Consider the following 24,113-nt stretch of genomic DNA (forward strand, 5'->3'; position numbering starts at 1 on the left):
TCACGTCCTACCAGTCTGTGGTTGCCAGTACAATCTTCCATGTGGTGGTGTGCTGAGGCAATGGCTTTAACATGGATGATGCCAACAGGGTCAATAAACTGATTAGAAAGGCTGGCTCTGTTATAGGAGTTAAACTGGAGGCTGTGGTAGAACAAAGGACCCTATGGAAAATCTTGGTAATTCTCGACAATGTTTCTCTCTCTCTCTCTCCCTCTCTCTTCATACCACCTTGGCTGAACAGAGGAGCACTTTTACTAATAGACTGAGACAACTGCACTACTCTGAAGAGTGCTATATGAGGTCAATCTTACCCTTGGCCGTTAGGCTTTATAGTGAGTCAATCTATAATCGGGCAAGCGATGACCCCTTCCTGTTAGACTGTTTGAGGTAACTTTTTTTTAATTATTTCTTACTTCTCTTCTAATATTGTATATCTCTGTGCTTGTAATGCTACTGTGACAGTGTAATTTCCTTTGGAATCAATAAAGTATCTCTGTCTATTTTTATGAAACCGACTAATTGGGGCAGCCACTTAATTGGGCCAAAATGCCCTGGTCCCAATGTATCCCAATTAACCAGAATCTACTGTACTATAACTGTATTTCATGTGCATGGACACTGTTTAATATTAAAAACTTGTTAGTATATCACCATGAATAAAATACATTTCTGTTCTTCCTATTAAATGAATTACTTCACATTTTCTAACATCTTCTCTTCCACCATTTTATTCAATCAATCCCACTGTTTTCACTGTTGATTATTTGTCAGTTTACTTTCTCACCTAGCTTTCTATCAACTAACTTGAACATAATGAGAGCTTAACTTTGTTTTCATTTTCTGTTCGATTCAATTTTTAAACCTTTATTAGCATTCTGCAAAATCATGTACTTTTGGTATTAAAAAAATCTTTAGTAAAGAAATACATTTGCATGTGATCTCTATAGAGAGTAATTTGAAATGGGGGATTTGGGAGGCAATGCGTCTGATCCATTTTGCTTGTTTCTTGTGTGGATTTGGGTGTTGATGTGCCTGTTCTGCTCCTGTTCATTTTTTTTTTTGCAGGGAGGTGGGAATTGAAGATCGTGCTGCCTTTCTTTTCTTTTCCTTTATTGGTTTCATGGCTACCCGGAGAATTGAAGAATTTCAGAGTGGTACTCTTTGAAAATAAATGAACCTTTGAATCTTATCATTTATTATATTAAAATATTATCGTTTAAATGAAAATGCATATTGTTAAAATTGACCTCTATCTATAAGTTTACCACAGTATACAACAGACAAATGGGATTCAATCTTTGTGCACATTTGAATGGCACTTACTGTCATCAAGCCTAGCAACCCAAATCCAACTTATTCATTATGATATCTACCCTCTGCTTTAAAGAACGTGTTGTTAATTGGCAGATTTGAACCTGGGAATAAGCACACAAATCAAGTTGGATTATTTCCAAACTTAAAAGATTCAGAGTCAAAACTATAATATAGCATTGCATGATTTAAGAATTCAGATATGCTATTAACTAAGTTACACTCAAACATTCTTAAACAGATCTGGATTACTGTTTACAGATTTTCAGCATCCTTATAACAAGTATAATGTGGCTAGTGGAGAGGGTTTACAATGGCTTGAAAGGTGGGCGATATTATACCTGCATTAAATTTTTTTTAAACTACATAGATCGTGAAGTGTATGGGTCATCCTTAAGTAATAAAAATGCTATGGTAAGTGCAAGTTTACTTAGTTTTCAAAATCTGTTGTACTTCCCTTTGTATTTAATTTTGTTTATGTTGTATATTTGGCCTTAACTAGTAGAAGACAACCCATACCACTTGATTTGCATATTGCAGCACAGTAAAATTATGTTAACTAAAGCGCACAACAGCTGTTCATTGCAAAATTTAAATTTTGGCTCTCAGATTTCCTATGAAAATATAGTCTGCAGTACATTTAGAAACAATTGAAAATAGTTTTGACACAATAATTCTGTGCTTCTACTATCATTGGTAGTGTAGTCTTGTACACAAGGCAGTTCTGGTGCAAATCAAAAGAGGATTCAGAACTGAACGTTCTTGGATGCAAAGTGTTCAGGAAAGAAACAGAAGGAATAGTTTGGGCTGGGAAGCAGCAGCAATATTCATTGAGCAGAGTGTTGCATTGTTGGAAAGATAGAATGATCAAAGAGAGTTTGTGTGATTTAATATGGTTTACGTTTTGAAACAATATAGATGCCCTTATTCAATTGGCAAACACCCAGAATGAAGGATACAGAATAGCACATTTCTAAAGTAATTACATAGAAGTGCAAAAATGAGAGAAGTGGGAGAAACATAGTTCAAATATGTACATAAAAGTGTACATGACAGAAACAAAGAAGAATATTCAGGAGAACGCTATTATAATATCTGTACTCTAGTAACAGAGGTAGTATCACTGGTCAAATGGACAAAGCTGTAATCTGAGTATCACAAGCTTTAGAGTCTCTACAGAAAAGATCAACGAGTAAGCTGGAGTACAGCTAATTAATCCACTTTAGTTGGTTGAGACCAGACAAGGTTAAGATAACTGGAGAGTCAGAGATTAAAATCATAATCTGGTTTACTGTGATTGACATAAATCGTAAAATTTGTTGTTTTATGGCGACAGTACAGTACAAGCATAGAGCGGGGGTTTTCAGGCTCCTGTACTCCCCTCCCCACGGAAGTATTGATAGGAGGGCATGTCCTCAATGATAGAGACCACCTTTTTGAGGGAACACCTTTTGAATATGTCCTCAAAGGTGTGGAGGCTTAAGTCCATGATGGAGCTGCCCGAGTCTACAACCCTCTAAAGCCTCTTATGATTCTCTCTCCATGGTACAGTACTGAGCAGGTGAGAAGAGCTCTAGGGAAACTCAGACATGGCAAAGCATTGGGACTGGATGGTGTGTGAACTGTGAGGTCCTGAAGGAGTGTGCTGAGCAGCTGTGTGGCATCCTCCTGCGCATTTTTAATGAGTCTCAGCCTAGAAAGGGTCCCAACTCTGTGGAAAACATCATGTTTGGTCCCAGTACCCAAGAAGGGCCAACCGAAAGTCTTGAATGACTACCGTCCAGTGGTCTTGACCTCACACATCATGAGGACCCTAGCCAGGCTGGTCCTGGCTCACCTCCAATCCATGGTCAGATCAGCCCTCGATCCCCTGCAGTTTGCCTACAGTGGAGTCGATGATGCTGCCATCTGCCTGCTGAGCAGAGCCTACTCCCATTTGGATAGGCAGGACAGCACTGTGAGTATCAAGTTTTGTTTTGATTTCTCAAGTGCCTTCAATACCATACAACCCTCATGGTTGGGGGAAAAATTCTCGTTCAATGCAGGTTGGCACTTCCGTTGTATCCTGGATAATGGACTACCTGACTGGCTGATCACAGTTTGTGCGGCTTCAGAGCTGTGTGTCAGACATGGCTATATGCAGCACTGGGGTCCCCACAGGGACTGTATTGGCTCCCTTCCCATTTACCCTTTGTACCTCAGATTTTATATTCAACACTGAGTCATGTCACCTGCAGAAATTCTCTGATGATTCAGCAGTAGTTGGGTGTATAAGTGGGAGGATGAATACAGGACCTCGGTAGAGAACTTTGTCAAATGGTGCAAGCTGAAATCACCTGCAGCTCAACATCAGTACGACAAAGGAGACAGTGATGGACTTTAGGAAGACTAAGCCTGCACTGCTCCCTATTATCATTGATAGTAAAGACATGGATGTAGTGAGGACCAACAAGTACCTGGGGATGCATCTGAATGACAGACTTGAGTGGAGTACCAACACATGTACAAGAAGGGCCAGAGTTGCCTCTACTTCCTGGCAAATCTGGACAATGTTTCTCACCCTCTACATGCCACCATGGCTAAACAGAGGAGTACTTTTAGTAATAGACTAAGACAACTGCAGTGCTCCAAAGAGCGCGATATGAGGTCATTCTTACCCTTGCAGCCTATAGCCGAGGAGGTGATGACACCCCCCCCCCTCCCCCGTTAGACTGTTTGTATATCTGTGCACTTGTAATGCTACTGTGACAATGTGATTTCCTTTGGGATCAATGAAGTGTCTATCTACCTTTAGAAATTTACTAGTGTTTTCAGTGGCATAACTAATCTTCTGAAACTCCTATTGAAGTACAACTGTTGGCATGCCTTTGCCGTGATTCCATCAATATGGTGGGCCCAGTAAAGATGCTTTGATATGTTGACATCCAGGAACTGAAACTGCTCACCCTTTCCACTATTAACCCCTCAATGAGGATTGGTGTGTATTCTCCCAACTTCTGCTTCCTTAAGTCTACAATCAATTCTTTGTTCTTGTGCAAAGTTGTTGTTATGACACCATTAGACCAGCTGACCTATTTCACTTCTGTATGTCTCCTCATTGCTTTTTGAGCTGTGTGTGTCTAACCAGAAAGTCAAAATAAGTGTAGAGAGAGCAGAGCAGTGGGCTAAGGAGGCATCCTTGAGATGTTATCACCAATCAGTACTAACTGTAGTCTCCCGATGAGGAAGTCAAGAACTCAGTTGCAGAGAGAAGTACCGAGGTCCAAGTTTCAAAGCTTGTTCAGTAAAACTGCGGATTGATGGTGGTGAATGCTGAACTGTAATTCAGAAACAGCAGCCTGATGTCGGTATTGCTGCTGTCCAGGTGGCCCAAAGCCCAGTGGAAAACAGTGTGACTGTAGGCAATTGGAAAATAGGTAGGCTTTCTAGAAACATGCAAACAACAAAACAAGAGCTCTCTGTATGATGAGAAACGTCAAAAGTAAGAGGAAACAAAAAGAAGGGGCAACGAAAGAAGGAAATAAGGGCAAAGAGCAAGAAAAAGAGTAGCCTGGCAACTAATGCTGAAGATAACATGAGCTTGGTGCTGTTTAGGGACCAGTACAGAAACCTACATATGGTACTACAGAGTAATAGCAGAGGAACATGAGTACTCTGCATGTTTATTAACATGGAATAAATACCATAATAGGAAAAAAAGAGGTTTTGAGATTATGGTTAGGCTAAAATAAGAGATATAACAATGTATATTTAGGTATGTTAGGTAGTCCTGGCTAGTTTTCAAACATTGGTATCCCATATTAAGACAATATGAAAAAGGTCACCTGAAACTGACTCTATTGATTAAATGCAGCACATTATCCAAAAACACTGAAGTACTCTTGCAGAATTGTGTGGCTAAGTACAGCTCCAACACAATATACAAGTTTGCTGTTGACACCACTGTTGTGGGCTGTATCAAAGGGGGTGATGAATCAGCATACAGGAGGGACACTGAAAATTTGGCTGAGTGGTGTAATAACAATAACCTCTCACTCAATGTCAATAAGACCAATGAACTGATTGTGGACTGCAGAACAGGAAAATCAGAGATCCATGAGCCAGTAATCATTGGAGGATCAGAGGTGGAGGAGATCAGTAACTTTAAATTCATTATCTCAGCGGACCTATCCTGGACCCATCATACAAACATAACTGCAAAGAAAGCATAACAGCACCTCTACTTCCTCAAGACTCTGCAGAGATTCGGCGTGTCATCAAAAACCTTGGCAAATTTCTATAGATGTGTGGTGGAAAGTGTGCTGACTGGCTGCATTATTGCCTGGAACGGGAACACCATTGCCTTTGAGCGGAAAATCCTACAATAGCTAGTGCGTTCAGCCTAGTACATTATGGGTAAAACCCCCCCAACTATTAAGCACATCTACATGAAACGTTGCCATAGAAAAGCAGCATGCATCATCAAAGATCCTCACCACCCAGGTCAGTCTCTTTTTTCGCTGCTGCCATCAAGTAGAAGGTACAAGTACCTCGGCTCTCACACAACCAGGTTCAAAAACAATTACTACCTCACAACCACCAGGCTCTTGAACAAAAGAAGATAACTACACTCATTTAAGAACTCTTTTATCTTGTTATTTCATGCTCATTATTTATTGCTATTTATTTATTATCTGCATTTGCACAGATTGTTTACACTTTACAGATTCTGTTTACAGTTACTGTTCTATAGACCGGCTAAGTATGCTCGCAGAAAAAAAATCTCAGCATTGTATGTGGTGACATGTGCAGTTGAAGTCAGGAGTTTATATACACCTTAGCCAAATACACTTAAACTCAGTTTTTCACAATTCCTGACATTTAATCCTAGAAAACATTTCCTGTCTTTGGTCAGTTAGGATCACTACTTTATTTTAAGAATGTGAAATGTCAGAATAATAGTACGGAGATTGATTTATTTCAGCTTTTATTTCTTTCATCACTTTCCCAGTGGGTCAGAAGTTTACATACACTTTGTTAGTATTTGGTAGCATTGCCTTTAAATTGTTTAACTTGGGTCAAACATTTTGGGTATCCTTCCACAAGCTTCTCACAGTAAGTTGCTGGAATTTTGTTCCATTCCTCCAAACAGAACTGGTGTAACTGAGTCAGGTTTGTAGGCCTCTTTGCTTGCACACACTTTTACAGCTCTACCCACAAATTTTCTATCCGATTGAGGTCAGAAAATGATGTCAAGTTTGGTTCATCCTTGGGAGCAATTTACCATGTTCATCTGTACAAACGATAGTACACAAGTATAAACACCATGGGACCACGCAGCTGTCAGACTGCTCAGGAAGGAGACGCATTCTGTCTCCTAGAGATGAACGTACTTTGGCACAAAAAGTGCAAATCAATCCCAGAACAGCAGCAACCTTGTGAAGATGATGGAGGAAACAGGTAGACAAGTATCTATATCCACAGTAAAACGAGTCCTATATCGACATAACCTGAAAGGCTGCTCAGCCAGGAAGAAGCCACTGCTCCAAAACCACCATAAAAAAGCCAGACTACAGTTTGTAAGTGCACATGGGGACAAAGATCTTACTTTTTGGAGAAATGTCTTCTGGTCTGATGAAACAAAAATTGAACTGTTTGGCCATAATGACCATTGTTATGTTTGGAGGAAAAAGGGTGAGGCTTGCAAGCCAAAGAGCACCATCCCAACCATGAAGCATGGGGGTGGCAGCATCATGTTGTAGGGGTACTTTGCTGCAGGAGGGACTGGTGCACTTCACAAAATAGATGGCATCATGAAGGAGGAAAATTATGTGAATATATTGAAGCAACATCTCAAGACATCAGCCAGGAAGTTAAAGCTCGGTCGCAAATGGGTCTTCCAAGTGGACAATGACCCCAAGCATACCTCCAAAGTTGTGGCAAAACTGTTTAAGGACAACAAAGTCAAGATATTGGAGTGGCCATCACAAAGCCCTGACCTCAATCCGATAGAAAATTTGTGGGCAGAATTGAAAAAGCTTGTGCGAGCAAGGAGGCAGTTACACCAGTTCTGTCTGGAGGAATGGAACAAAATTCCAGTAACTTACTGTGAGAAGCTTGTGGAAGTCTACCCAAAACATTTGGTTTTTTTTGTTTTTAAAAATGTTTTTTTTAGTTTTTCAAAACATTTTACAAATTAAAAACCCCAAATCCCAATGAGGAGCATTAATACAGTGCAAAATTAAGCATTCAATAACAATATGCTACAAAGGAAGAGAATTTAACAAAAAAGCACCTAAATTAAAGACAAGTAAGCTTAGTGTCCTCCCCAAGCCCCACAACACAAGAAAAAAAACAACTACTCCAGACCGACCACAACACAATATAAAGAGTATAGGTCAGGACAGTCAAACTCCCAGACTGTGAATACACTTAGCAACAGAGGATAATAATGCCTACTACCAGAAAAAAAAGGGAGCTGAAAGCAAGGGACCAAAAAGAAGAAAAAAAAACCCTAGTCAAGAGGAGGGTTATGAAAGTACTCGATAAAAGGTCCCCAGACCTTATGGAACTTTAGATCCGAATCTACCCAAACGTTTGACCAAAGTTAAACAATTTAAAGGCAATGCTACCAAATACTAACAAAGTGCATATAAACTTCTGACCCATTGGGAAAGTGATGAAAGAAATAAAAGCTGAAATAAATCATTCTCCGTACTATTATTCTGACATTTCACATTCTTGAAGTAGTGATCCTAACTGACCTAAGACAGGGAATGTTTTCTAGGATTAAATGTCAGGAATTGTGAAAAAACTGAGTTTAAATGTATTTGGCTAAGGCGTATGTAAACTTCTGACTTCAATTGTATGTACTCTGATAATAAATTTTACTTTAAACTTTGAATTTTTACTAGGTGCTATTCTGAGCTAAGCCTGAGTTAAACAGACAGGTTCTTTTGTTAACCTATAATATTAATGACATTTTCTCTCTCTACAGATGCTGAATATTTCCAGGATTCTATTTTTAAACTTGTAGCAATCATGGCACTTTGCATTTCACAGTTCCAGTATTTTTTTTCTGCTATTTTCATTTATATTAAATTTACACTTTCTGCAAACAGATCAGATACAATAACAAGCCTTCATCATCACATTTCTGAGCTAGCATCATCACCACTTGTGTCATTCACTCTCTCTTGGTCTTCATCCTATCACAGTTACTATCTTTGCTCTCTCCACTCTTCCCTTTTCTGTAAGTTAAAGTATGGTTCATTTCTAACTTTTCCTACATCAGATGAAAGATAATCAATCTAACCTGTGAACACTTCTCTCCAGCTATGCTGGGAGATCTAGCCATTTCTCTTTTTACCTCAGATTTCTAGCATGTGATTTTTTTTGTTTGACAATTATTATAGAGTTATATACACAGAAACAAACTTGTATTTTGGAGTTGTTTGAGCTTTTTGACAAACTGTATGAAAAGCCACAACATACAAAGCAGAATCATCTTAAATTATTCCAAGCACCATGCATACATTAGAAGTCAGTTCAGTGCTCAAACAGTAGACCAATATTAATCAATGTTAAACAATAATTTATCTACGCATTATTTTTCCATTATCAAAAGATATTTTTTCCTTGGTGTGAGTTAAGATTTTAAATGGGATTAGAAAGAATAATTTGCTTCCTGGAAACTATTTACACCTAGTTTCACATTAAACCTCGAGGTTTTACTGATATTTCTGCTGGCTTAATTGTACCTTGAAGTATTGCTGACAAAGTAAATAATTAAAGCTTGCACAGTATTTGCTGGAAACATAGGATTAATGGGGACCTTGGTCCTCGAAGTCATTACCAGTTTTATTCCTCCTCTGAAGAAGTCCCTCTGAATAACTTGCTTCCCCTTTGGGTCTAAATTTTGAGTTGACTGATGAGGCCGATGTAGAAATTGCAGATGAGCAAAAGGACCCTGACAGGGTGATAAAAGTCTGTATACATAGTATACTTCTGGTGCAGGTAATCAAGGTTCTACATACTATTCCAAATGCTTCTCCTCTGCTTTGAGTGGTCATGGGTCAGCAACTCTCAGGAGTTGGTTGATGATATGATATGTATTTTTCCAAAGAGGTTTGGCCACATCACTGGAGTTTTTCCTCCATCTGCCTGGTAATCTTCTTCCAAGACAGAACTTGGAATAAAATGTATGCTTTGAAAGTCTGATACAACAATAAATGCCCATAATCAAGGATTATTTCAGGATGCCAGTGCTCATTTAATATGGTGGTAATTACCAGACGAAAGTAGAGAGGAAAGAATCAAGGAAAGATCTGTCTTTCTTACAGATCTGTCCTATAGGTACCACAGCAACATAGTCAGTTCTTAAACTGTCCTCTGAAACAACAGTACCATCCACTTTATTCTGGGAAAATTAGGGATGGCTGCTGGCTTCATTTTCCCTGTGATGTTACACAAGAAATAGAAGCAGGAATAGGACATTTAGCTCTTCCTAAAGGTCATGGCCCATCTTCTAACTCAGCACTATTTTCCTCCTCAACACTAGACAAGAACAATGATTACCTTCAGTGTTGTGACATGCAGCACTTCAGAAATTAAAATAAACTTACTCCACAGTATTCTAGTAATCTAATAATTTCTTCCTCATAAACTGTTTCAGTGGCATATTGTTTCTCCAGTTCTCTCCAGTTCACTGCTTTGCTCAGCACACCCTGCAAATAGAAACACAATAATAAAACATTAAACATCCAAATCTTAAAGCCAAGGATTCAGCACATTTTTGTATTACAAAACAGAATTTTCTACTGTTTAATGAACACACAACTGTCTAACTTATTAAATGCATTATTTTTAATAGTGAGCATTGTGTTATCAAATGAAAGTCAACTATGTTTGGAATGTGATGCAGAACTTCAGAGAGAGGTGATCAAAATGGACGGGAAGAAAAGGTAGAAAAACTGGTGAAAGAAAAATGCATTAAAGGATTCATGAAAATGAAAATAGTGGACTGAATAGTGGACCCTAGGTAAATTCTAAGGTAAGGACATGTTCGGCACAGCTTTGTCGGCCGAAGGGCCAGTATTGTGCTGTAGGCTTTCTGTGTTTTTATGTATGGAGGAACAAACAGGGAATTTTATTAATCAGAGTGCATTGCGGACTCTGGTTTGAAAGAGGTAGGGGTGCAAGTTTAAAGGTAAATTTGCAAAGTGAAAATAAAGCATTAATGATAAGGGATTTAAATTACCTTAATATTAACTGAATGTAATTAGTGTGAATGGTGTAGAGAGCGCTCATTTCCTAGCCTTTCTCCAGGAGAACCTTTTCAGCCAATATGTGTCAAGCCCAACAAGTGGGTGGTGTTTCTGGTTTTAGTCTGAGGGAATGAAGCTGAGCAGGTGGAAGAAGCATCAAGGGAAGACTGATTTTGAGGTAGTGTCCATAATTTAGTCAGATTTAACCAAAGGAGAAAGACAAAAGAGTAGTGACAGTTTAAAATTTGAAAGTTACGAATTTTAAAAATAAGAAATGTGTTAAAAATAGTTTAGCAAAAGTGAATTGGAAATAGTGATTTGAGGTAAATCAATGTCAGGGCAATAGGAAGCATTCAACTGTAAATATGCTTTTAATTTGAAGAACTCTGAGGCTGCCAGATCTGGAGTCTTCTCAACAACAAGATGCATTGAGGGAAGCTTAAATCAGACACAGAGCTCAATACTTCAGAAAGCCAAGAAACGTATAGAAAATAGGAAATGATAAATGAAATGTGAAATAAAACTAGGTTTTTAATATCTTATTTTCTCAAGATGTTTTATTATTACATAAGGAGCAAGAACATAACCAAGGGAAAAAGTATATCCTATCAAAGATTAAAAAACAACAGTCCTAGTCATGAGCAATTAATGTTCTTAAAAAATTTTGTGCATATTTTCACAAGAGGGGGACAATACTGTAACTGAGATTAAAGAGGAAGAGTAAAATACTGAATGGGATAAAACTGGTAAAAGCGGTGGAGTTAAGATGTTTAACATCATTGAAAGATGATAAATCTACAGGTCAAAATATACTCTAAGTTACTGAAAAAGGCAAGGAAGCACACTGCAGAGGCATACTCCGAGCATGGAGGAATGATAATATTGCACCATTGTTAATTATGAAAATCAAGTAAACAGAATACAGGTCAGTTAGATTAATTTTGGCTGTGGATAAATTGTTGGAATGACTAATGAGAATTTTAAATCACTTATAAAGGCAAAAAATAACCAAGGACTGTTAGCATGAATTGTGTTGAAGGAAGGTAATGACTGGTACCTTTACTTAATTTTTTGAGGAGGTAACAAGGAAGTTCAATGATGTCAGTGCATTTGATGTAGTGTATATGGATAATGGAGATCTACAGAAAGATTATAACACAGTTCATACTGAGTCTATGTAATAGCAATATAGCTGGTCCTACACCCCAACTCTCTACATATAACCCTGCAAATTCTTTCCTGTGAAACTCTTATCCAACTCTTTTTGAAGCCTTTGTGAATTTCAGACCGTAACTACTTTTTGTGAAAAATAATATCACTTCTGGTCTTTCGTCCAATCACCATAATTTTATGTGCCTGAGTTGATTCCCTCTGCCAACGAAACAATTCTCTATTTGCTTTGAATATCAAAAGAAAAACTGCAAATACTCAGCAGATCAGGCCTCTTCTGTGAGATGAAAAACTGAGTTAGCATGTCAGGTTGAAAATGATTCTTCAGAATTTTATCTGACAAAGGGCCTTAACTCTGTCTCAATCCTTCACAATTTAAATATCAGATACCCTCACAATCTCCTCCCTTTCAGCTTCTCCAGCCTATCCAAGTAACTCTGGAATCATTTTAGTCAACTTCACCTGCAATTTTTAGATCTTTTCTGAAGTGTGGCATTCGAGATAATCCTGAATTAGTGGGCAACTACGGGTGATGACAGCAACGGTCAATATTATTTGCCTTATGGCTAGACTAGTTATGCTCAATAAATCTGGTTCTGCCCAGAATTTGGTTTTAAATTACTTGGGAAATGCTTTTCCACAATGTTGATGTTGAAGGATGACTGAAGTTTGCCAGCAATTTATAGGATAATGGAACAAATCAGAGAAGATCCAAGGCAGCAATTGAGATGGAAGTGAGAGATACCAACGATGTCAAAAGAACAATATGGTATGAAATATGGGGAGTTTATAGTTTATGTGGTAGTAGAGATTAAGTGAGAATCATATAACCAATAAGCGGAAAAGGGAAGTAAACTTGATGGTTTAAAATAAAATCAGCAGCATGAAGTCACTCGGAGCTGTGGCTACAGTAAAGTAGGTAAACGAGAAGATACTTCAGTGAGAAATTTGGCTTGGAGTTTAGTTGGTCAGCAGATGGTAAGTTACAATTATTGTAAGATTTTAGCTCCTTTTTTCAGAAAAATAGATTTCATACGTCAGAAGTAACAAATACAAGTTTAATGGCAGCATACAAACTCACAAAACTGTCAACAGCCTGTTACAACTTAGAAAGCTTCTATTCATTTCTTACAACATTCAAGTATTTCCTTAGATGCAAATGAGACCAATGGCATTTACTCACTGTAGTAAAGACTCCTGAAGCTGTCGACCAAGATAGACAGGGTACTAGTGGTATGGGCTTGGGCCAGTTAGTCACAGCTAATGATGCCATCTACAAATTAAATTTTTAGTATGTCAATGCATTTAATGCAAATCAGGCTTCTTTGGAAGCCATTTTTTTATCTGTAGGCTTTCATCAGTAATATAAAAATTCAGCTGTCAACCAAAGTTACTATATCAATTAAACTTCCATTGCAAAAGCTATACAGAATCAAAAACATACTACACCCTTACCTCTCTACTCATCAGCATCACAATCTTTTTGGGGAAGGTGAAATAACCATAGGTCATCATTTTCTATGATGAAATTTGATTATTTCTTTACTCATCCCAATAAAATTATTTTAAATTCTATTATAGCAATTAAACACATAAATATCAACAGGAATGCATGATAATTTCCCATATTTTATAAAACAAAACTAGATTATCCTATAGACGAGAAAATTTGCAGGTGCTGGAAATCCAAGCAACACACACAAAATGATGGAACTCAGCAGGCCAGACAGCGTCCGTGAAAAAGAGTGAATAGTCAACTTTCAGGCCGAGACCCTCCATCAGGACTGGGGAAAAAAATGCAAAATTAGATCAAGAAGGTGGGGGGGAGGAGAGAAAGAATTACAAGGCGGTAGGTAATAGTTGAAACTGGGAGAGGGGAAGATGTGATGTAAAGGGCTGGGAAGTTGATAGCTGAAAGAGACAGAGGGTTGGAGAAGGGGAAAACCTGATAGGAGAGGGTAGAAGACTATGGAAGAAAGGGAAAGGGAAGGAGCACCAGAGGAAGGTGATGGGCAGGTAAGGAGATGAGCTGAAAGAGGGGAATGGAAATGATGAAAGGGTAGGGGGACACAATTAATGGAAGTTCAAGGAATCGATGTTCATGTTTGGAGGCTACCCTGACGGAATAAAAGGTGTTGCTTTTCCAACCCGAGTGTGTCTTCCTTCTTCAAAGAAAGGGTCTTTCTTTCCTCCAGCTCAGTGCTGCCCTCACCCGCATTTCTTCCATTTTGCACATATCTGTCCTCACCCCATCCTCCCGCTGCCACACCAGGGATAGGGTTACTCTTGTTCTTATCTACCACTCCTGCAGCCTCCGTATCCAGCACATAATTCTCTGTAACCTGCCATCTCCAACAGGATCCCACCACGAAGCACACATTCTCACCCCCCCCCCCACCCCGCCCACTACTTTCTGCAGGGACCACTCCCTATGTGACTCTCTTGTCCATTCATCCCTCCCCACTGATCTCTCTCCTGGTACTTATCCTTGCAAATGGAACAATTGCTACCCCTTCCCCTACATCTTCCCTCTCACTACCATTCAGTGCCCCAAACAGCCCTTCCAGGTGAGGCAGCACATCACCTGTGAGTCTGTTGGGGTCACCTACTGTATCCAGTGTTCCATGTGGGGCCTCCTGTACATCGGTGAGACCCAACATAGATTGAGACACCACTTCGTCGAGCATCTCCACTCCATCTGCCAGAAAAAGCGGGATCTCCTGGTAGCCACCCACTTTAATTCTACTTTCAACTCTCATTCCAACATGTCAATTCATGGCCTCCTCTACGGCTGCGATGAGGCCACATCAGGTTGGAGGAGCAACACCTCATATTCCATCTGGGTAATCTCCAACTTGATGGTATGAACATTGATTTCTCCGGCTTCCAGTATTTGCGCCCCCCCTTTCACTATTTCCATTCCCATTTCCCTCTCTCACCTAATCTCCTTACCTGCCATTAGCTCCCTCTGGTGCTCCTCCCCCTTCCCTTTCTTCCATAGTCTTCTACCCTCTCCTATCAGATTTCCCCTTCTCCAGCCCTTTAACTCTTTCACCTATCAGCTTCTCAGCCCTTTACTTCATCCCTTCCTCTCTCCCATTTTTACTTATCACCTACCACCTTGTACTTCTTCCTACCCTCCCCCCACCTTCTTGACTGCACCTCATCTTTTCTTCCAGTCCCTATGAAGGGTTTGGCCGAAATCTTGACTGTTTACTCTTTTCCATAGATGCTATCTGGCCTGCTGAGTTCCTCCAGAATTTTGTGTTATGTTGCTTAGATGATCCTATGTCAAGCTCTTCTATAGATTTTCTTCCTTAAATCAGATTTACTGTAAATAATTGAAGTACTAACATAGATCCCTGTGATGCCCCTCTGAACATGAACTGCCAAAGTGAAAACCATCCTCCAACATCCCTACATGTTGCTTCCTGCCAATTATCCTAATTCACCAGACTACAAAAAATAAAGTTATTTATGATTAATGCACTACTTGATCTTTGCCCTTAGAGAGTGCCTACTGTTTGGGGCATACAATTTTCTCTTGCTGTTTCAAATAAAATATTGCTCTACCCAAATGAATTCTACATTTAAATTTAGATTAACACAGCAAGTCAGTCACCATCTAAGAAAAACAGTAAACAGTCCATATTTCAGGCCTAGACCCTTCATCAGGATTGAATTTAGATAGTCTTTCACAGCCGTACTTGCTTCACCTCTTATTAGCACCTCTAATTGACCTTTTCCTTCCCACATCTTCTTAATGTTAAATATCTATTAATATTGTGCTCCCATGTTTGATTCCTTGTAACTATGTCTCTGTAAAATCAACTCAACAGTGCTAGTTTATACCACTCAATACGATAGAAGTCACACTCCTTCCTGGAAATAACCTCTTCAGTTTGTACAGGACCCACCTTCCCCAAAATGCTTTAAGTGCCTCAGAAATCTAATGCATCCTCCTTCCTACCTACACAATTATCTATCCTTGAGTAGCTGAAGGAGTAATCCTGAAGTTATTCCTTTGAAACTTAGCTCAAACCTTACTTATACTTAGCTCAGGATATTTTTATCCCCCTACAAGAACTTCGTCAATTGTACCAATATATACAACCCCAGCTGATCATCTCTCCACTCCTCCCCCAGTATGTTCTGCAGCCCTTCCAAGATATCCTGAACCCAGCAACATGGAGGCAAGATATCATCTTGGGAGTCTTATGTTGAATCTCTGTTGCTGTATCACGAGAACATTATTACTTGAATGTACCTGATCCATAATACTTTTCTTAGAAATGTTCAAACTTACATGTCCTCCCATAGATATCCCAGTCATTCCTAAAGGTCCATAGCCCCCTCTCTCCAACCAATGAAGAAGAGCTGCAGACTCCAGAACCAGAGCTCCTCCCATCACAAAAAGATCAGAAACGTTCCTTAAACTTGATCTCCTAAACAGAAGAAAAACAAAGTGGAATAAGTTAAAAATATTACTTTTAAATAGTAGCTCTGAATTTTCCACCAAAGACTACCTTTTTAAATATTTATATCATATCAAAATGTAGTGTTTTCTCAGAATGCAACACATAAGAAAACTCGTATATTTATATATTTATTATAGATTTCCCTTTCCTTCAATCCCTGATGATGTTCAACTCCACAATCAATTCTTGTACTTCAACCATCAGGATCTTTCTCATATGAACATTAATAGGATTCACAGATGAAACGAGTGACCAGAGTCCAATTCTCGACCCACATAACAGAATGGACGATGGAAGTCCAAGCAGCAGTAGGTGATAGTATTTACTTTCCATTTCCAAGAGCAGATGTGACAAGGAGACTTCTGTTGACATTCTGGAATTGTTTCCAGTCTTTGTTAATGTTAATACCAAACCAGCTGAAGAACAAAATGGAGGAACTAATTACCAACTGCATTTCTGGACTAAGACTAAAATATGTCCAAGCCAACATTACTGTGAACGATTTTCAACTCTGGGGTTAAATTAATTAATTTAGTTATTTATTTATTCTTTTATATATTTATTGAGTTAAAACGTGAATAGGCCCTTCTGACCCTTCAACTTATGCTGCTCCACAACCCCTGATTTAACCTTGGCCTAATCATGATACAATTTACAATGACCAATTAACTTAACCAATTAACTAGTATGTCTTTGGACTGTGGGAGGAAACCAGAGCACCCAGAGAAAACCCACACATACCATGGGGAGGACATACAGATTTAACAATTTATTTCCTCAGTATTTCATAGAATAGTTATAAGCAATCCTTCAGTTCATTCTCAGTGCTGAGTATCAGAGCAACTTTCTAGTTTGGTCCACCTACCTTTCCCAGTAACCTTGCAAAATTCATCTCTTACCGTAATTTCCCCCTAAAAGCCACTAAAGAATTTGACTCCACACTCATTTTCCAGAGTTCAACCTTGCTGTGTAAAAATAGTTGATCCTTCCATCACTGTCAATTCTATTCATATTTATTCTAGCTTGGTGTTTAGACTTTATTTGTAGTTCAGACCCCTTCCACCACGAAAATACTCTCAACTTCTACTTTTCATCATTTTATATATCTATCAAGTATCCCCAAAGCCTCTTCAAAGAAATCAATCCCAGCCTCACTCATCTACTAACAGTAGACCTTCATTCCTTGTACCATACTTGCAAATTCTTTTTGAACTCTAATGCCTACAACATCCTTCCCTTTTCTGGCCAAATATACCACCTGATCTATTAGCTATCAAATATCATATTCCATGCTTCTGTCTATTTTACCAACCTATTTTGTTTATTCTGCTGCAGTCTAACAAAGTCCTTCTTGGACTTCATGATCCTGGGAAGTTCTGTTATTCTCTGCCTTAAATACACTCAATGACTTCTGTTATTTTCAACACTGCCCTGCATGCCAATAAGACCGTAAGATATCGGAGCAGAAGTAGGCCATTCGGTCCATCGAGTCTGCTATGCCTTTCAATCATGGGCTAATCCAGTTCTTCGAGTCATCCCCACTCCCCTGCCTTCACCCCATATCCTTTGATGCCCTGGCTAATCAAGAACCTATTTCTCTGCCTTAAATACACCCAATGACTTGGCCTCCGCAGCCGCTCATGGCAACAAATTCACCACCCTCTGACTGAAGTAATTTCTCCACATCTGTTCTAAATGGACGTGCTTCAATCCTGAAGTCGAGCCCTTTTGTCCTATATTCCCCTACCATGGGAAATAACTTTGGCATATCTAATCTGTTCAGGCCTTTTAACATTCAGAACGTTTCTGAGATCCCCTCTCATAATCCTGAACTCCAGGGAATATAGCCCAAGAGCTGCCAAACGTTCCTCATATGGTTACCCTTTCATTCCTGGAATCATTCTTGTGAATCTTCTCTGAACCCTCTCCAGTGTCACTATATCCTTCTAAAATGGGGAGCCCAAAACTCCACACGATACTCCAAGTGTGGTTTCACGGGTGCCTTATAGAACCTCAACATCACATCCCTGCTTATATTCTATACCTCTAGAAATGAATGCCAACATTGCATTTGCCTTCTTCACAACCGATTCAACCTGGAGGTTAAGCTTTAGTGTATCTTGCACTAGGATTCCCAAGTCCCTTTGCATCTCTGCATTTTGAATTCTCTCTTCATCTAAATAATAGTCTGCGTGTTTATTTTTTCCACCAAAGTGCATGACCGTACACTTTCCAACATTGTATTTCATTTGCCACTTCTTTGCCCATTCCCCCAAACTATCTAAGTTTCCCGAAAGGATTTCTGTTTCCTCAACACTACCTGCTCCTCCACCTATCATTGTACTATCGGCAAATTCAGCCACAAATCCCTTAATACTGTAGTCCAAATCATAGAGATACATCATAAAAAAACAGCAGTCTCAACACCAACCCCTGTGGAACTCCACTAGTAACCAGCAGCCAGCCAGAATAGGATCCCTTTATTCCCACTCTCTGTTTTCTGCCAACCAGCCAATGCTCCACCCATGCTAGTAACTTCCCTGTAATTCCATGGGCTCTTGCCTTGCTAAGCAGCCTCATGTGTGGCACCTTGTCAAAGGCCTTCTGAAAATCCAAGTACACCTACTGCATCTCCTTTGTCTACCCTGCTTGTAATTTCCTCAAAGAATTGCAGTAGGTTTGTCAGGCAAGATTTTCCTTTCAGGAAACCACATGCTGTCTTTGGCCTATCTTGTCATGTGCCTCCAAGTACTCTGTAATCTCATCCCTAGCGATCAATTCCAACAACTTCCCAACTTCTGACATCAGGCTAACAGGTATATAGTTTCCTTTCTGCTGCCTCCCACCCTTCTTAAATAGTGGAGTAACATTTGCAATTTTCCAGTCATCTGGTACAATGCTAGAATCTATCGGTCATTGTTAATACCTCCACAATCTCTCCAGCTGCTTCCTTCAGAACCAGAGGGTGAATTCCATTAGGTCCAGATTTATCCACCCTCAGACCATTAAGCTTCCTGAGCACCTTCTCAGTCGTAATTTTCACTGCACAAAATTCACTTTCCTGACACGCTTGAATGCCCGGTATACTCAAGATGTCTTCCACTGTAAAGACTGATGCAAAATACGCATTCAGTTCCTCTGCCATCTCTCATTACAATATCACCAGTGTCGTTAAAATAGCAACAAAAAAAAAGCAGTACCTGTCCTAACAACGTTTGCCAGAAATTCAAAAGTGTCAGGGTGCAGACATAAGTGTGGTTGCTATTACTAAAGAGAATGTGCTTGAAAACCAAAAGATCTGAAGGTAGATAAGTCACCTGGACTAGATGAACTACACCTCATAATTCTGAAAGAGGTATTTGAAGAGATTATGGAGACATGAATAATGATCTTTCAAGAATCACTAGATTCTGGAATGGTTCCAGACAACTGGAAAATTACATATGTCACTCTACTTTTTAAAGAAAGAGGTAGGCAGAAGAAAGCAAAATTATAGACCAGCCCGCCTGACTTCAGTGGCTGAGAAGAGTCCATAATTATGGATTTGTTTTCAGGATACTTGAATGCACATGTTAAAGTAGGCCAAAGTCAATATGGTTTCCTTAAGAGGAAATCTTGCCGGACAAATCTGTTGGAATTATTTTGAGGAAATAACAGGAAGGATAGACAAAGAAGAGTTGGTGGATGTTGTTTACTTGGATTTTCATGAAGCCTTTGACAAAGTGCTGCATGAGGCTGGTTAAAAAAAAAGTTAAGAGCGCATGGCAATACAGAAAAGATACTGACATGGACAGAAATTAACTGACTGGCAGGAGTCAAAAGTGTGGGAATAAAGGGGGCCTTTATTGGTTGGCTGTCGGTGACCAGTGGTGTTTTGCAAGGGCGGTGTTGGGACCACTTTTTTTTCCATGTTATACATCAATAATTTGGATGACAGAATTAACGGCATTGTGGACAAGTTTATAGACAATATGAAGATAGGTGGAGGGGCAGGTACTCTTGAGGAAGCAGAGTCTACAGAAGAATTTAGACAGATTGGGGAATGGACAAAGAAGTGGCAGATGGAATATAGTGTAGGGACGTGTATGGTCATGCACTTTGCTAGAAGGAATAAAAATGTAGATTACTTTCTAAAGGGGGGAGAAAATTTAGAAATCAGTGGTGCAAAGGAACCTGGGAGTCCTTGTACAGAATTCCCAAAAGGTTAACTTGCAGGATAAATTGGTGGTAAGGAAGGCAAATGCACTGTTAGCATTCATTCTGAGAGGACAAGAATACAAGCGCAGGGATGTAATGCTGAGGCTTTACAATGTATGGGTCAGATGGCTCTTGGAGTATTGAGAGCAGTTTTGGATCCCTTATTTAAGAGATGGTCCAGAGAAGGTTCACAAGAATGATTCCAAGAATGAAGGGGTTACTATATGAGGAGTGCTTATGACTCTGGGTCTATTCCTGCTGGAGTTAAGAAGAATAATGGGAGATTTTATTGAACATTGAAAGGCCTGGATGGAGCAGATGTGGAGAGAATGTTTCCTATAGTGGGCGAGTCTAGGACCAGAGGACACAGCCTCAGAATAGAGGGACTCTATTTAGAACAGAGATCAGGAGGAATATCTTTAGTCAGAAGGTAGTGAATCTGTGGAATTGAATGCCACAGATGGCCGTGAAGGCCAATTCATTGGGTACATTTAAAGTGGAGGTTTATAGTTTCTTGATTTATCTGGGTGTCCAAGGTTACAGGAGCATGGGGTTGAGAGGGATACTCAATCAGCCATGACGGAATGGCAGAATAGACTCAATGGGCCAAATGGCCTAATTCTGCCCTTATGTCCTATGGACTTCACAAGATCAGTATGGAACTAACGTTGACACCAAATGATTCAATAATAAGAACAAATGAGTGTAGTCTGCAATACAAGGCATAGCTTCAAGGAAGGGATTCTAAAGTTTAAGGTGGGAGAGTATGACAAGGATAGAGCAGGATTACGAAAATATGAAGAGAGACGGAAGAAGGCAAAAATACAAATTTTAAAACATATGTTTGGCTTGTTTGGAAATGAATGTAGGTCAATAAAGGCAAGGCATGCTTGGATTAACACTATTTTGGATGAACTGAGTTCTGAAAATTGGAAGAAGGAGAATGTTAGAATAATGAGATTTAAAAGCCAAAGTTGCATATCAAATAAGCCAAGCAGCGTCAGGACTCAATAGCATTAAGCAGATGGAAAACAGTCAACCTTCATGAAACAAATACATATTCAGTAGCCTAGCCCCAGGTCAAATATGACACCAAAGTGGAACCAATCTAGATCAGTCTCAGATAATAAAGTAGGTACTACAAATCAAAGTTTATGGTGGGATTTTATGGTAGGGACTTAGTTACCCCAATAATGGTTGGACGAATTTTTTAACTTTTCATTACTGGGTGTTAGACAAACAATCAAACAACATATGGAGTAGTGTGGTGAATTAATCAAAATACTATCAGAAAACATTTAACATCAATATATTCACAAAATCAACAAGAGATGAACCATGAGAAATGGGAAAGATCTTTAGTAGTAATGAGACCTGAATAAGAAGAGAAATCATTGAACTGCTTTAGTTATGAGAACATAAAAATGGATCCATATGAGTGCAATCCCAGAGAGGAAGGAAGATGATTATGTGCTCAACCACCTCAAAGGTTTTAAGAGGACAAAAAGAAAGAGGTCATCTTAGAAACAGTTACAAGATGATATACATGACTCTGTCAAGGACTCTTTTAGCTCCACCTTAACTGATGATGATGAAGATGGCAGGAGCAAACAACACACTCAAAAGCAATGTCCTTCAGATAGTTCATGAAACTACTTCCTTTACTTCTTCTTTCAAATATGATTCTGTCACAAAGCTTGGAACCTGTAATTTACATTTTTTTGTTGTGCCTTCAGGCTGATTGAAAGATCTGCACTTTGCTGTCTCCGTGGGAGATCAGTGAGGTTTGGAGAGGAGTGTGCAGCCTAGAGGCCAAGGAGGCTGGAGATGGGGTGCGACCCCATATCTTGCTGATCAAAGCATCGAGAAAGTTTGAAATCAATGAGGACGAGAGCAGAAGGTGAGCAGATGTTCAGCACCATCTCTCTGTGTTTGACTGGTCTTGATCACTAGTCCCAGAGGAAGATGCCTGCATGTGAGTGGTCCCTCTCCCTCTCTCCCTCGATGCTGCTGGAGGTTGGTGTCAGAGACTTGGATCTTGGGCGAGGTTTAGTCGACACAGTTTGTGGATGGAGTCTGTAGTTCATGTTATATGTTGTTCTGGTTACTCTATTTTTATTGCTATTTTGAATGGGGCAGACTTGCTCCTTGACCATCAATCAACAAATGACAGAGTGCTAAATTGAACTGAACATTCCTAGACTGTTTCAAAGACTTTGTAGTTTGATGTTTTATATTGTTTTCACTCATTGTTTTGCTGTCTGCATGATTTGTTCTTTCTTCACGCATTGGATGGTTGATGTTTTCTTTGACTGGATTCCATGGTGTTTCTTTGTTTTGAGGCTTTCTGTGGAAAGACACATCGCAGGGTTGTACACGGCATACCTACTTTGATAATAAATGTACTTTGAATCTTATCTTGCTTTGAATATACTAAATCATCAACTCTTCTCTGCAGTTTTCCCTTAATTTGTGCTGATTTTTCTAACAAGCATGTCCCCACTGTTAACATCATTGTAAGTCTTAAATATTTTAGATACTCTCACCCTATTTGCACTCCATACTTTTAAATTAACCCATCTTCTGTCAGCCACTTGTTGTGTACCCCAATTTTACTTATTAAAAAATTTCTAGTATTCTTAACATCTAGAACAAAATTTAATTTCAACAATTCATGCTATTGCTCTACTGACTTCAGTAAGCCCACTGTTGATCAGGGTTGACCATGGATGTTCCACCCTAGCTGTCTACGCAAGCCAGGGAAATACGATATGAAGATCAAGCTGTTGTCTCTGCAGCAGGCTCCCTCTCTACACAGCAGAGACTGATATAGTTTGGCACCAGTGGCTTAGCAGGAGTTACCAGTCAATATTGAGCTCAACATAGGATTGCCTTAGGGACTCCACCTCTGGGATTTTCCTCAGGGTTTACTCCCAAAGCCTCCCATATGATTGGGTACAGCCGCAAGGCAGCAGAGGTTTGAAATTACAGTTGTTCTTCTCTTAAATGAGCTGCCAACTTCAAATGACAAACCCCATCTGCCTGAAGCAACTGGTTTTAAGGCACCAGTAATTTGCCTTTGCCCCTTCCCCTTCCACGAGGCTTAGTAGCTCAGCCACACATGAAGGCTAGGAGCTGGACACACATGCCATTGGGAGCAGTTAATAGGTAGTGGGAGCTTAGCCCACTACCACCCCCAGCTATGACAATCTTAAGGAACCTTCCTTTAGTACAGACCACAAAACTATCAATTCTAAATTATCCATCACTTTGATTATTCTTGTCTATTCTGTCATTCAGACTCAACAATTCTCATGCTTAGCTCATATCCGTTACTCTGTTTAAAACAATAATCTTGTGTCTGTTACAACCTGTAACAAATCTCATTAATTCATAGCACTGCTTATGGATCTTTAGGTGATCATGATGCAACAATCCAGAGTTTTAAAATCTACCCATTCAAATCCCTCCAGTATCCTACCCTTCATCATTGCTGCAATGTGAAAGTAATCAAGCAGCTTATCTAGTTACCTTGTTTACTTTTGTTTGATAGGTCAGGTCAGTAACCTCTTGAAACAATTTCCATAGCAAAAAACTAATCAGCCCAAGTGCAGGGTTCTTGAGATATAGTGCAATTCCTCAAATTTTGTTCCATAGCCTTGGCCCCAGTTCTATATTGCATAACAAGAAAAGACCTATACTGCAAGTGGAA

The 24,113-nt window shown here is 39.4% G+C and overlaps 1 protein-coding gene across 8 annotated transcripts in view; it reads right to left on the reverse strand.

Moving 5' to 3' along the window:
• abhd18 (abhydrolase domain containing 18) overlaps positions 1-24,113 on the reverse strand; it is a 61,967-nt gene that overhangs the window by 15,142 nt on the left and 22,712 nt on the right. For all 8 annotated transcript variants that reach the window (XM_073042800.1, XM_073042804.1, XM_073042803.1 and 5 more), the window contains 3 exons: positions 16,033-16,171; positions 12,910-12,999; positions 9,915-10,016 (listed from right to left, as the gene is read on the reverse strand). In XM_073042800.1, coding sequence (XP_072898901.1) covers positions 9,915-10,016; positions 12,910-12,999; positions 16,033-16,171 — 331 coding nt within the window. The remainder of the gene's footprint in view (positions 1-9,914; positions 10,017-12,909; positions 13,000-16,032; positions 16,172-24,113) is intronic.

The sequence above is a fragment of the Hemitrygon akajei genome, chromosome 4 (assembly GCF_048418815.1).
Source record: "Hemitrygon akajei chromosome 4, sHemAka1.3, whole genome shotgun sequence".
Lineage (NCBI taxonomy): Eukaryota > Metazoa > Chordata > Chondrichthyes > Myliobatiformes > Dasyatidae > Hemitrygon > Hemitrygon akajei.